The sequence below is a fragment of the Tachyglossus aculeatus genome, unplaced genomic scaffold (genome assembly GCF_015852505.1).
Source record: "Tachyglossus aculeatus isolate mTacAcu1 unplaced genomic scaffold, mTacAcu1.pri scaffold_12_arrow_ctg1, whole genome shotgun sequence".
Taxonomy (NCBI): Eukaryota; Metazoa; Chordata; class Mammalia; order Monotremata; family Tachyglossidae; genus Tachyglossus; species Tachyglossus aculeatus.
Genome location: NW_024044858.1, coordinates 261,215 through 276,947, shown reverse-complemented (window position 1 = coordinate 276,947; position 15,733 = coordinate 261,215). Strand labels below are relative to the sequence as shown.

The 15,733-nt window shown below is 41.0% G+C and overlaps 1 protein-coding gene across 2 annotated transcripts in view; it reads right to left on the bottom strand.

The window, feature by feature from the left end:
* The window catches only part of LIN54 (lin-54 DREAM MuvB core complex component), a 75,623-nt gene that overhangs the window by 39,314 nt on the left and 20,576 nt on the right, over positions 1 to 15,733 (bottom strand). For both annotated transcript variants that reach the window (XM_038742503.1, XM_038742504.1), the window contains exons 2-4: positions 12,037 to 12,779; positions 7,393 to 7,513; positions 1,031 to 1,173 (exon numbers count right to left, since the gene is read on the bottom strand). In XM_038742503.1, coding sequence (XP_038598431.1) covers positions 1,031 to 1,173; positions 7,393 to 7,513; positions 12,037 to 12,744 — 972 coding nt within the window. In that variant the 5' untranslated portion in view covers positions 12,745 to 12,779. The remainder of the gene's footprint in view (positions 1 to 1,030; positions 1,174 to 7,392; positions 7,514 to 12,036; positions 12,780 to 15,733) is intronic.

Here is a 15,733-nt window from a genome sequence, read left to right as displayed (position 1 = left end):
CTTATCTACAGAAGTAGAAGAACATTCTGCAAGCAGTAAGTCCTAAGGGTACCAGAAGTGATTGGCTACACTATAGTCACTGGGGTTTAATCTATGCACAAATACAATATTGTCACATGCGCCAGAGGGAGGAACACCAGACCATTCTGATTATTCAACCAATTTCTGTCTCTGCTTTGTACCACTGCTTGAGGTTTCTCTCTGGGAAACAGAAAAGCATACTTCCATAGCGTGTTTAGGATTTTGCTCCCTTTGGGCTGGGAACACATCTACCTCTCTCCCAAGCACTTTGTACACTGCCTTGCATACCGTAAGCGATCGAGAAGTACCACCGATTGACTGATCTCAGATCTAGGGTAGAGTAGATGTGGCCATGATGGAACTTCTGCCATGAATTTAAGATATAGGATACACCCAACCACCCTTCTCAGAGGCACAGGACCACAATAAAAATGCTGCTGATGCAACAAATGTTTCCCCAAGAAAGTCTTACCTGCACATTAGTTACCATGGTAATGAAAATAATTACTGAATTTTTCTTCAAATCTATATAATTAAAATGTTAACCTCACATAGAAATGGTTAGGATAAGGTCATATGCATAATAAAGCTTTGTATAAATGACCCTGGTGCCTCCAATCTGCCAATACTCCTAATGCCTCATTCACTTACTTTTAAGATAATTTGCTTTTTGGCCGGGGGCCAAATGTCCACAGCTACCAGCTGTAAAGCAAACTATCCAATTTCTTTAAAACAGCAGTTTCTTTAAAACGCAGTTGTTTTGAGGCTGCTTCAAGCACCTAAGATGAGAAAGGCAGTCATAGCAGTAGGGGGTATTAAAGGGAAGTGAGGCAGAAGAAAGTTAAGAAGAACAGTGAATGTTGACAGCCCAAGAGTTAAGGAGCATTGGGAAAGCTTGGCTGAGAGAAATGCCATTCTGGGACTAGTTTTATTTTTACATTTTCACCAATATTGAAAGTACCCATTACAATGCCCAGTATGCATTAATTGCCTAAACAATATTTTTTACCTTATTTGGAGACTTCAAAGGTGAGATGGCTATTTTATTTGGGGTCTGTGTGGTAGAACTCAAAGTGGATCCAATAACACCACTTTCAGAGATTGTTATTGTTTTCGGTGGAGTCCCTGGAGTAGATTGTGAGAGAACCCTGCCTGCAAATGAGATACAATTGTCAATTTTACTTTCAGTTTGTAAATAGTGTACCGAAAAATTACAAAATACATTAACACTATCTATATTTTCATTTCATATCATTAACTATTTATCCTCGACATCTCTCTCATTCAACTCACATATTCACTCTGTTACCAAGTCGGCTTAACCTTCACAACATCACTAAAACCTGCCCTTTCCTCTCCATATAAACTGTTACCACTTTAAGCAGTTATCCTATCCCTCCTTGACTACTGAATTATCATCATCATCATCATCAATCGTATTTACTGAGCGCTTACTGTGTGCAGGGCACTGTACTAAGCGCTTGGGAAGTACAGGTTGGCAACATATAGAGACAGTCCCTACCCAACAGTGGGCTCACAGTCTAAAAGGGGGAGACAGAGAACAAAACCAAACATACTAACAAAATAAAATAAATAGAATAGATATGTACAAGTAAAATAAATAAATATATAAATAGAGTAATAAATATGTACAAGCATATATACATATATACAGGTGCTGTGGGGAAGGGAAAGAGGTAAGATGGGGGGATGGAGAGGGGGACGAGGGGGAGAGGAAGGAATTAGACTCCTTGCTGACCTTCCTGCCTCTTGTTTCTCCCGGCTCCTGTCCATACTTCACTCTGCTGCCTGGATCATTTTTCAACCACAACATTCAGTCCATGTCTCCCCACTCCCCATCCACACCAAACAGAAAATCCTTACTATCAGCTTTGAAGCACTCAATCACCTTGCCCCCTCCTACCTCAACTCACTACCCTACTATAATCCAGCCCACACACTTTCTCCCTCAAATGCCAATCTATTCACTGTACCTTGATCCTATCTTGTTGTTGACCTCTCACCCATGTCCTGATTCTGGCCCAGAATGCCCTCCCTCTGAATATCTAACAACTACTCTCCCCACCTTCAAAGCCTTATTCAAGGCACAGCTTCTCCACAAGGCCTTCCCAGACTAAGCCCTCATTTCTTCTTCTCCTACTCCATTCTACATCACCCTTGCATTGGGTTTGCTCCTTTATTCACCCCTCCCTCAGCCCCACAGTACTTATGTACATATCCGTAACTTATATCAATATTTGTTTCCCCCTCAAGACTACAAACTCATTGTGGGCAGGGCATGTGTCTGTTATATTGTACTCTCCTAAGCACTTAGTACACTGTTCTGCACACAGTAAAGGTTCAATAAATACAACTGATTAACCAAGAAATGCCATGGATTTGGCTGGGCTCTACCAGATCTTCTGAATCATCTATGGCTAATTTTAGTGAACCTTCAAACAGCAAAATTAAGGATCCCATTTTCATTTCTCAGCTTGTCACACCCATCTGAAGTCACACCCATAGAAGTGAATATTTTGTTACATAAATGTTTAAAACCAGTTCTACAGTAGATGGAAACACCCTTTTAATAATAATAATAATAATATTTACGTGCTCACTATGTGCCAAGCACTACACTAAGCACTGGGGCAAGTACAAGATCAGGTCAGACCCAGTTGCTGTCATACATGGAGCTCACAGTCTAAGGGGGAGCGAAAATAGGTATTTGATCACTATTTTACAGATGCAAAAATGGAGGTTCAAAGAAATTAAGTGACTTGCCGAAGGTCACACAGGAGGTAAGTGATGGGGCTGGGGACAGAACCCAGATCCCATATCTCCCAGATCCATGCTCTGGCAACTAGGCTCTGTTGCTTCTCCTCAAACAAGTGGCAAAGGAAGAAATTTAAGCAGACCTGTGTTCAAACCAAAGCCCAGGTCATAATGGACTGAGCCAAGGAACTGAGGAGGGGCACACAAAGTCTTGAGGGGATTGAGGGAAGAAGGAAGATTCAGAGCCACCAAGAAAACTATGACTTAGTGAAAATCAAAATGTGTCATACCAATCTGATTTCTTCTCTGATTACATTCTTCTTCGTCTCCGAGGATTGTCCCTTTATCTAGACTTTACTAAGCCTTCAGATTATGTTCTACAAGACACTTCTTCAGTGATTAGGGAAAGTACAACCAGGAACAATGTTTCCCTACTATTATCTGTTCCAAAGCACCCTGAAGACATGAGTGGAGGTTGGTGAGTACCCCTAATTCTACTACTCAGGGTGGGTGAGGGAAGGGAGAAAATAGTATTTTTGTTTTAAGGACTGCAATTAAGGGCTAATTATCAATGGATCGGGAATCACCTAAGAATAGGCCTTCTTGATGCAGAGATAGGTCCTAGGCCCAGTTCTTTTCAATGTTTTTATTGAACTTTAGGTTGGAGATGTGTATTAGTTTTAAATAATATAATAAATTAGGTGGAGTTAGCAGCCTCTCAAAAAACAAAACCTGAAGTAAACAAATTAGAAAAATGATCCCACAAAAACAGGACTAAGATAAAGTTCAAAGGAGTACATTTAGCCATGAAAAACAACTGTCACAAATACAAGAAGGGGAAAGCCTGGCAGAGCACAGCACAAAAAGACCTGCGAGGGAGAACTGTGGGGGAGAAGAGGAAAGTTGACCACAATTATTAGTCAGCAATGCAGAGTCATTTTCTTGAAAGTCACAAAGTATTGCAATCATCTGAGTTGTACAGATCTTTAGCATACTGGGTCCACAATGAAATGAGGTTTTCTGGGATTGTTAATCTGATTAGAAAGACTCCTTTCAAGATTGAAGGATTTTATAGGGAAACTGCTGACCACTGACATCTGAACGAGAGAAAATGGTTTCAGTTTAAAGCAGAGTTAAATATTGGTTGTGCTCTTTTGGTTCAATTCCATCTCTGTGGAGCTTAAAACAAACAAAGAAAAAAGGCATCAACTATGTTGAATGACAAAGCTTTCATCTAGAGGCATGGAGATAGTGATTGCTAAAGGTCCACTCAACCTTTATGGATCACAATTTGAATGTTTTATACCAAACTGGACAGTATTCATTATTTTTTCTTCAATATACAAATTGGGATGGTTTTTTAAGTACATAATATGTTTAAAATTCAGAGATTAAAATGTAGTTTTACTGAATTGTTCCTATTCTTCAATTTAGCTTTCTCTAAGTTACTATGAATCAATAAAAGCAACTACACATACTTTCTGTCTAGGTTACAGTTAAATAGATATTTCAGATTATACTTTTGAGTCTCCTTCAATCTTTGTCCAATTCATTTTTTCCATTTTGACATTTTATTTTCAGAATTTCTAACAAGGAACCTACTGTAAAGATGATCAATAACCTACTAATTGTTTATGAGTCTTTATGGCAGAAACACCCAGATACTTCCCAAATCTAGAAGTCTTAACATAAAATGATTAACAGCTTAAACAAAGAAACCCGATCTGCATGTGGAATGAACTGACAAAAAGAAAAATGGTAGTTGAGTTGTCTCATCTGTCTACCCTAGCACGATAGGGCATTTTATTCAGTCTTTTATATACTTGCATTAAAGTCTTGATGATGGATGTTTTCAACATAGCCTATAAAAGCCTACACTTTCAACAGCCTTTGGATCTGTTATCTTCGGACATTTGATATTCACCCCACCCCCCAACCTCACAACACCTATATACTTATCTTCAAATTATATATTATAAATTATTTATTTATATTAATGTGCATCTCCCCCTCTAGACTGTAAGCTCATTACAGGCAGGGAACACGTCCACTTATCCTGTTGTACTGTTTTTTCCCAAGCGCCTAGTACAGTGTTCTGCAAATAGTAAGCGCTCAGTAAATACCAATGACTGATTAACAGGTTAAACCAAGCAATAGTTTCCAAAAGTATAGAACTAGGTTGGAGGGGTGAGGGTGGGGGTGAAGGTTTAATTCTTAATATAGAATTCTTACATACCTCAGCCTGATTTCTCTTAGGTTCAGTTTAATTTCTTTCAGGTCTTTTACTGAATTCCATGGCTATTTAATGTGCATTTTAGATACAAAGGCAGTCTGGTTCTTTAACTGTGGCTAAGGTAACAGAATAAATAAGTTACATCCACTATCATCTCAAAAACATACATTTGATGGCAGCTTGTCAATGGCAAACAGTGACAGCCCTTTTTTTGACAACTGCTAAAACAGGGACATGGATATATATGAATTAGGCAGTGGTGCCAAATAAAGTGATTTTCTAGACTGACTGGTTTTCACTGCAGAAAAAAGCACACCTCAAACTGCTTAAGATTTACGGTATTAACAGAGACAAAGTCATTTCTGGGTCAAAAGGATAATCATTCAGTCCAGAATCCCGACTCCAATGGCTGCAAGCAAAGAAAACCTAAAGGTAAATAATTTGAATATCTGGACAGGGAATTCAGGGGGGGAGGTGGAACAAACATGAATTCCCAGCCTTTAATTTTTGACACACAATGTTTTGTGTGCAGACTATGATCAAAATGGTCAATCTTTACCCAGATTTTGGTAGGCACCTTCATATTCTAGATTTGGCTGATAAATTATTGATAAAAGAACCCATAAACTAAATAATGAACTAATGTTTTTGCCCTACAAGTTGTATTGCAGATTATTCGAATAAAAATCTGGTCTAAAGGCATAGAACCCCTGCCACCCAACTCTCTCTCAAAAAAAATGACCTCGCCTGGGATCTTTTTTAGCTATCTGTGTTTTTTCTTTAGCACTGTGCTAAGTGCTGAGGTAGAGCTACAATCCCTGCCCCACATGGGGCTCACAATCTTTACATTATCTAGCTTCTATATCTTGGAAGAGTAACTGCTGGAGGGCACAAATGGGACCACAAGCACCCATATTGCCCATTTAGGGATCCCTTAATAAATACACATCCAAAACTGCACAGACCCAGAGTTGATATAAAGACAGGCATACTCTAGGCATATCCGACCTGGGCCCCACTTGCCCTAAGAGTTTAAATCAAACTTATTCAAACTTCCAGAATCTTCAAGTAACTGACCTTCCTGCGACTGACTTGGAAAAGAAGGTGAGGAAAAAGGAATTTAAATGAGCTGACTGCATGGGGACCTAATATACATGCCTAAAGGAGGATAAGGATTCACGTCAGTACGGTGTTTACAAATGGGCAGTCAGAAAATCCCTGGTGAAGGAAGACTGGTGGAAGACACTGAAGATAAAATCCATGATTTGCCCAGTTTAAAGGAGGTTCCCTGCTGGATTACACTAGGTTACTTTGGAGATTACGGTCACCCCACAGAGGGAGAGGAATTGCTAGTCCAATGAGATGAAGGACCCCAAGCTGCAGCCCTCAGCCAAACGGGGAACCCCCTTCCTGAACAAACTGAGGGGACAGTCACAGAGTGGGTGAATAATAATAATAATAATGATAATAATGGTATTTGTTAAGCACTTAAAGCACTGTTCTAAGCGCTGGGGGGATACAAGGTGATCAGATTGTCCCATATGGGGCTCAGTCTTAATCCCCATTTTGCAGATGAGGTAACAGGCACAGAGAAGTTAAGTGACGCCCAAAGTCACACAGCTGACCAGAAGCAGAGCCGGGATTAGAACCCATGACCTCTGACTCCCAAGCCCGGGCTCTTTTCTGCTGAGCCATGCTGCTTCTCTGCTTGTCTTGTGAAGGCACAAAGACATGTTGCAAAGATAAGGAATCCCCATGGAGGGGCAGATTCTCCACAGCAGTAATTTAGAACTTCCTTTCCTTGGATTCCTCTGAATTCCCAGGGGCTACCCTGTCCAGCTGAATAGGTGGCTGGATGTTTCCCAAGAGATACTCAAGGTGCAATAATATCGCAGTACCCCTTTGGCTTGCTGCTGTGGAAATGGTATTGGAAGGGAACAAGGATATGTATCTTGGGAGATTAGGATTTCTCCTTTGGAGTTTCACTCCAAAGAGGAGTCAGAGCTTTCAAAGCCAGAGCAACTAGCAGGTCAGTAAGACAGACAGAAGCAGAGAAAAACAGAAAGCCAATGGACAATTGCGGCTAAAGCTAAACCCAGGCTCAGTTTCTAAGAGTGCATATTCCACTGAAAGTAAAGAACTAAATGGGAAGGGAAATAGACAGCATTTAATCTTTTCTGTCGTCTGTGATTTTTGTGGCTCCTTAGAATCAGGGCCATAACTACAAAATAATGAGGATACTTCTATTATATAGGATACTCCATCTATTCCCAATAGCAACATTTTACTGTGGCAGTTCAGTCCATTCTAAATCCTCATAAAATGAGAACACAACACTTGAAATAATCATCAAGAAATACAACCTGCAATGACAGGTGATACTTGAGTTGTCTGTCCAGTAACTGCTTTACTATTAATTGGCTTGGCAAAGATGAGCTTGGTGATTACTGGACCAGAGGTTGGTGTTCGAGTCTTCTTAGCAATCTGAAATATGCATAAAAAATTGAGATAAACCTCAAAATAAAAAAAATTATAACACAACTCCATATGCAAAATATTCTTGCCTACATCAAACAACTGATTTTAACACAAGAAATGGTGTACCAACTAGAGAAAATCCAGTCATGACCACAGTGCTAATTGCTGAGCAGCAGGGAATATTGATGGCATGTTAAAGGAGAAAGGTTAGTCATGAATTTGAGAAGTCTGAATGTGCCTCCGTTGAAAATATCCCAATTTAAAAGCCCCGCAAAATAACACCTCTAGAACTTTCAGCCCTCCCGAAAGGAATCAAGTGTTATAAAAAAATGTGCGGGTATGTGCATGGGTACACATATGAACTAATCTCATTAATTTTTCATATTTCTGGGATACCTCGTGAACAACTTTCAAAGGATTAACAGACAGTACTAAATAGCACATGATTAAATGAATGAAAAGTGGGGCGTTAAAGGAAAAGAAGGTACAGAATGATTAGATATTACATCAAAATTTGAAGACCACTGGCATAACTGTACTCTCCCAAGCACTTAATGCAGTGCTCTAAGAGTGCACATTCCATTGAAAGTAAAGAGCTAAATGGAAAGGGAAACTGACAGCATTTAATCTTTTCTGCTGTCTGTGATTTTTGTGGCTCCTTAGAATCAGGGCCATAACTACAAAAAAATAAGGATACTTCTAATCAATGCCACTGATTAATTGTAATTCTTCCTAGACAAATACAATATTGTAGTCTTATTTAACATACACCCGCTCCCTACCAAAATCTCAAGGACACGTGATTTAAACATGCATTACATTTAGACTGTATGAATCAATAATGGCTGGGAGGGATGAGATAGTGAGTCGTGCAGTGAAAACCACTAACATTCTAATTAAATCCTTCACACAGGTATGGGATCCCAACGTCTGACTGGACTGAAGCTCGTCTGCCGTTTATGATGGGAGACACCCTTGAATTCATAATTTTAAAAAGTAGTGTGTAGACTTACCCGTGGAAGAGACCTATATAGCTGGCTAGCTGAATGACTTTCGCATTAAGTCCTCTTAGAAGCAATAAACTCATATAATGCGATCAAAACAAAAAGGAATTGAAAATGCCCCCTTTCAATCCCTAAATGCTTAATTTTGGGAAACATTGGCAGTGTTCCTCACTAAATATCAAACGGCTTTGTTGCCATCCAAAAAAACACAATATGAGAAAACACATTAGATTCAGATTTTAAATTGAATCACACACCTTTTATCTCCTGACAAGGAACTCAAAATGAATGTGATTTTGTTTGCTATCAAAGATATTTTGAGGCACTGTTCTCATATTCTAGTTCATAAAATATCTACTCAGCACATACTTGGGTTTTTCCTTTGAAGTGTCAAAGTTATTATTCATAGCATAATCCCTCAATATTTTTCCCTACAGACTCATTTTTCATAAGTTTCTTGCACAGGCTGCCTTTCGTTATGGCTCCAGACCACGAATATACTTACCTCCCTGCTATCATAGCATTCCAGGCACAGAAATGCTGCTCAAAATTTCCCTATCACAGTAGTCCAAATTAGCATTTTGGATCTGCCCAACTTTCATACCATATTATTGGTTGACCTCTTATCAATGTGGGAAACTACCTCCCTGGCATTTCTCATGGACTTTAATCTATTCGATCTTGCCACTTAAGCATTACCAAGTCCTCAAGAATGGTGAGGGCCAAATAAAGAACTATGTACGACACATCCAGCAAATTTGTACTTATGACCCCAAAGTTAATGTCACTCGGTGCTCCACAGCATGGTCACCTATCATTACAGGAACAGAACTTCAAACAAACAGGAGTTCCTCCTGTTTGAGAATCAATGACCTCTAAATGGCAGGAAGTGTTCTCACATCTATGAAGACTACTATCTTTGGACAGCAGTTACGTGCAACTAATCTCTCACCTAAAAAAAACATCAGTTCTCGTCTTTGTGATAATTTCAGTAATTCTCATTTACATTTTTATAAGTATAAATCTACGCTTCCTAATGCAGTATAAATTTAAACATCACCACCATTATCCTCCTGCACATCATTCAATCTTTGAATTGTATGAACATTTACAAAGCTCTCGACTGAAGGCAAGATTCAAAAGGCTTCCAGCTTTCCCCCCAGCCAAAAGGAAAATCATTTGTTTCCTTGGAAATCTGTCATGTGAGCACTAAGAGGAAGTTGCTTAACTTTTAATAAGAGAGCTGGCTCCAAAAATTGTCAGTCAGAAAACATGCAAACCTGTCAGACCTGGCAGCCTGTCAGACCAAAAATATGTTGCACCCACCACTATGCCTAGCACTATTAAAAAAGCCACAGAGCTACAGACCACCTCAAATGCTAGAGGGTGATGTACAATAATAAACCTCTTGGCCAACGTGGAAACTAAAATGCCTTTTAATGGGCATTCACGTCCCAATCCTACCATGTAAAAATTGAATAAGATTTCCTCGGACATAGCTAGTCTTCATTGACAACTGCTGTAGGCAGCATTCTTTCTGAAATTTCAACTCAGCAACTGAGGCCCCGCTTAATTCAAAATTTCACAGTGAGCCTCAAGTAAAATCCCAGTGCTTTAATACAGTACTTTTGGTTTCCAAGGACAGTAAATGGATCCCTATCTTCTGAATTAGAGTTCGTTCTACTGACAGGAGGAACAGGAAATAGAACTGGACAAATGGAAGGGAAAATCAGCAGCTAATGGAACCACTAGTGCCACAGCTGATACTGACAGGAGGAACAGGAAATAGGACTGGACAAATGGAAGGGAAAATCAGCAGCTAATGGAACCACTAGTGCCACAGCTGAACAGGACCCTCTGGGGCAGGAATTAAGCTTCCCTTCCACCCAAGCAAGGAGATGACAATCAATGGAATTTATTGAGAGCCTACTGTGTGCAGAAAACTGTACTAAGCTCTTACAATCTCATGAGGAAACCTCAATGCCAGACATATTTCAAAATGCTTAGGCTTCTACAGGGAAATAATGAGATCGAGGGTGCCCCCTAGTAGGACCTGAAACGGACCCCCAAATCCCCCCAAAATACCTGACTGCCCCAGTGATGGTGCCTTTCTTGCCCTTACTATGTTTTCAAAGACCAAGTTATCCATTCCCTTACTTGGATATACGTCTTGGGGCTACAGAAGGTTCAGCTTGGAGTACATTATGGAAGTAACTATTCTCATTCAGTCTACTCAAACTAAGAAGGCACTGTCTTACCAATGCTTACAACAACACTCCTGGGCTGGGACTGTAATGCTCTGAAACACTGACCGATCAAACTGCCTGAGGTTAAAAAGAAAATATTTATAATTATAGTATCATACTTGGTCACGCTGCCTATGCTTGGTTAACTAATATCCAAATGCTGAACTGCACAGTGCCTTTGTTGGTACTGAATATTTTACCCTCTTCTGCTAATACCAGAGAGAGCTCTATTCCTATTATAATCCTAAAATGCTCATGGTACTTCTTACATCAGATGCCAATTCAGAGTCTTTCTCCTCAAGTGTTCAGGTTAGAACTCAGGTACCCAACCTTCGTCAAACAGTATATGGGATAGTACATCCAGAAACAACTATTCTTACAGCCTGGGCAAATTCCAGCAACTAAGACAAGTCCCACTCCAGCAACTAAAGCAACTAAGCCAAGTCCCCTATCTCACATTAAATTTTTAGGCACTTTTCACCTTTCCCTCCTGGGACCTGATTAGAGAATACCCAGAGGATGAAGGAAAGGTGCTCCAAGAGGAAGCACTGTTCTTTGGACTCACATTCTTGACCAACAATTTCTGTGCTCTTCAGGTGACACTCAGAATCTCTAACCCACTTCTGCTCTGTATTACAAATTCAGGTTAGCTTCACGCAGACACAAAATTGGTGAAATTGGGTGAAGCAGCCTAAAGCTGCTGCCAGGGGCAGAAGTACTATGATTAGTGCCTTGCTGCAATTTTTACTTGCTCTGATCTTCAAGTGTGTGTGTGAGGTCTGGATAAAAATGGATGGGATGGATGGATATCAGTGCCCATGTGGAGAAAACAAAACTGTTTCAATCTACCTCTTTCCCTTACTGGCGGGATCTTGCCAGTGAACTGAAGAGTGAAAAACGGAATAGAGAAACAGGGATACAAGTAAGAAAGGGAGGGTTAGTTAGACAATTTTGTGACATAAGAAGTTCCAAAACCTGATAAGCTTGTATTCACCCCAGCACTTAGTACAGCATCTGACACATAGGAAGTGCTTAACAACCATAAAAAAATAAATAAAATGACCACTATCAAGCAACATCCCAAGATGTTCTTAAAAATAAAAAAAAACCCCTCTTCATGACAAAGAATCCAGATGGCTCTCAAATGTTAAAATAAGCAATAGTGATAACGGGCAGTTAAAAAAGGAATGCACACATCAAAAGCAACCATATGTCAGGTATACACTCACTCTTATTAAAGTATGCATCAAAAGCCACCCTCAATTCATGACCCTTTTACCTGCACTGTTTTTAATTGCGGGGTCTGTAATACAGAAGACTGTGATGAAGTATTAATCAGCTGATTTCCTGGGGTCAAAGCTGAGACACCAATGACAGGTTTCACCTCAGGCCTCCCTCCAATGGTAACTACTTTGATTTGCTGTGATGGCAATTTAGAGTCTCCTAATGGAGTCTGAGACGTGGTTTTCGGAGTCTGGGGTAGTTGGTTATGGGGCAGTGCTAAAACAATTGGCTGGCCAGACTTGCCCAAAGTTGTTGTTACAATTAATTTTTGTCCATCTTGCTTAATAGCTGGATTGCCGAATTTAAGATCAGTTGTCTGTGACACTTTGTTTAGAATAATCTGATTGGCTGACACAGTCACGGGAGTCTGAGAACCGAGTTTTGGAAGGCCACCTGGAAAAGCAGATATCACTGCGGTGTTAGCATCAGTTTTAGAAACTGTGGTGTTCACTGGAAGTTGGCTAGTATGGTTGCTGGACACTGTGACAGGTTCCGCAGCACTGGGTATAACAACTGTAGTTGTGGAGAAACTGGTGGTGCTTATGTTGACAATTTCTTCCAGTTCGGTTTCCATGGGAATTGACTCTCCCATAGGGGATGAAACAATGACAGCCTCAATACTATCATCTTCCACTAGAGCGATACCAGTGTCCATGATCTCCTCTGGAAGTAAGCTGTTCACCTCAGCTGATACCACCTCCATGATATAGTTACCGATTAGAAGTTGAGTATCAGGAACTGCAAAGAAAATTGAAAAAAAGGAATCAATTAAGAGGGGATGTTTCTCAACAAAAAACTCACATTTGCCCAGCACAAAATTACCGTGGAAAACCAGCTTTAATTCTATTTGTTCTGACGATTTTGACACCCGTCTACATGTTTTGTTTTGTTGTCTGTCTCCCCCTTCCAGACTGTGAGCCCGTTGTTGGGTAGGGACCGTCTCTAAATGTTGCCAACTTGTATTTCCCCAGTGCTTAGTACAGTGCTCTGCACACAGCAAGCGCTCAATAAATATGATTGAATGAATGAATGATTCTGGATTTAATCTTATCCACAATAGTAACAATCTGACCTGTAAAGTAGTCTTGTTCTTCGATGAATTAGAACAAATCTATAAGTGGCACGTTACTACCTCAAAAGCATTACCAATTCACACCCACCCTTCAGCATGGCTCAGTAGAAAGAGCATGGGCTTTGGTGTCAGAGGTCATGGGTTCAAATCCCGGCTCCGCCAATTGTTAGCTGTGTGACTTTGGGCAAGTCACTTAACTTCTCTGTTCCTGTTACCTCAATCTGTAAAATGGGGATTAAGACCGTGAGCCCTCTGTGGGACAACCTGATCACCTTGTAGCCTCCTCAGCACTTAGAACAGTGCTTTGCATATAGTAAGCACTTAATAAATGCTATAAAAAAACCAAACCAAACAAAAAACCCCCCAAAACCCCAAACCCTTCCTCCATTTTCCCAGGGCAGAGATTGTAGCTAACAGAATGTGACTATCCTTTGGTACTTTACCCTTCAGGGGAGCCACAATCATCAACACTTCATAACACCAGAAGTTAACTCTAGACTGTAAGCTCATTGTGGGCAGGGAATGTGCCTGTTGTACTCTCCCAAGTGGTTAGTACAGGGCCCGCACACAGTAAACGTTCAATAAATTACAATTGACTGGGTGACTGGCTGGTCATCGTGGGGGATGAGGGCTAACACTAACATTTAAAAGTGTCTTATCCAATGCCTCATATTCATCACAAGCAGCATGGTAGAGTGGATAGAGCACAACCCTGGGAGTCAGAAGGTCATGGGTTCTAATCCTGACTCCATCACTTGTCTGTTCTGTGACCTTGGGCGCAACTCACTTATCTATGCTCCAGTTACCTCATCTGTAAAATGGGGATTGAGACTGTGAGCCCCATGTGGGACAGGGACTGTGTCCATCCCGATTGGCATAATAATAATGGCATTTATTAAGCACTTACTATGTGCAAAGCACTGTTCTAAGCACTGGGGAGGTTACAAGGTGATCAGGTCGTCCCACGGGGGGCTCACAGTCAATCCCCATTTTTACAAATGAGGTAACTGAAGCACAGAGAAGTTAAGTGACTAGCCCAAAGTCACACAGCCGACAATTGGCGGAGCCGGGATTTGAACCCATGACCTCTGATGCCAAAGCCCGTGCTCTTTCCGCTGAGCCATGCTGCTTCTACAAGGGGTGGCATGTATCCACCCCAGCGCTTAGTACAGTGCCTGCCACATAGTAAGCGCTTAGCAAATACCATAACTACTATCACGGCACTTGGCAAAGTGTCCTTTGGTTCAAACACAATGCTGTTGACAAAAAAGAGTATGAATGTAACAGAGAGTACTCTACCCAAAGCATATTAAGGGAAGTTCCCCAGCTAGTACCTACTAACTGATTCCATAAAAATAGAACGCCAGAAAAGCCAAAGAGTACTACATGAATGCGCTTTTCCCCCATACAGACAGAGCTCTCTTTCATCCCGCACAGAACCAACTACTGACAAGTTTGCCACGAACCCGGTTGGGCTCCTCAGGGGATTGTAGCTCAGTTCTTCTTGACTGTGGCTTTCCAACCCAGAGCTTCTCATCCCGTTTACCTCCTGACTGCCTACCTCACAAAGTCGGAAATCACAGTTGTCGACTGCTCCAACTAAGTATACCAGGGATCGAAGCCGCAGCAGTATGGCCCGGGGCAGTGAGAGAGTTGTAAGAAACACTGGCCTTACAACAGAAGAACACCATTGCAAAAGTGCTGAGTGCTAGAACAGGAAATCCCTCTAACCTAAGTAGCTTTTAGACTGTGAGCCCCAAAAGGAATAGAGACCATGTGTATTTCTCTTCCAGAACTTAGTACAGTGCTCTTGGCACACAGTGAATGCTTAATAAAAACCAGCACTACTATATTCATGAGATTTGAGTGTATTTATACGTATACACTTGTCCTTTGTACTAGAAGGGACCATGTGCACCTAAAAAGTCTGTCCTTTTTCATGCTTCCACTTTTGCCTCCTTGTCTCTCATTCCTGGTGAAGCTTCTGTTCAGACAGCCACTCCTTGATCTTCATCCTGGCCTAAAACACTGCCTGAGGTTGTGTTTTCTACATCCCTAAAACCTTTCCTTTTTTCTTCTTGCCTTCAGTTTCACAATTTCAGCTCACCCTAGAGCTGCGGTTTGGGTATCCTCCTGCCATTTGGTCTGGAGTCTGATACCACACAGCCACTTCCCTCTGACAGCCTTCCAAAGTCTCCCCAGACAGACTGTAAGTGCCTCACAGCGGAGCAGAGAATGTGTCTACCAACTCTGTTCCAATGGACTCTCGCACGTTCTTACAGTGCTCTGCACCTGGGAAGCACTCAATAAATATGACTGGTTGGTTCCAAAAGCCTTCTTGACTGTGTTTTCTATGTTCTTGCCTATCATCATATCATTGGCCAGAGGGCTGCCTAAGTACAAGAATCTTGTGACAGAACTTATGTTGCACATATATGTTTTTGGTTGCACACATGACTTCCCTGGATGCAGGCTAGGACATCACCTCCATTCTTGAAACTGATTACCAGATCTTTGAAGTCTCTCTGCTATATTACTATGTAGTCAATAAAATGTGACTTTAGTTCATGGATGAACAGAAAAGCAGCAGGGTCTACTGGAAAGAGCATGGGCCTGGGAA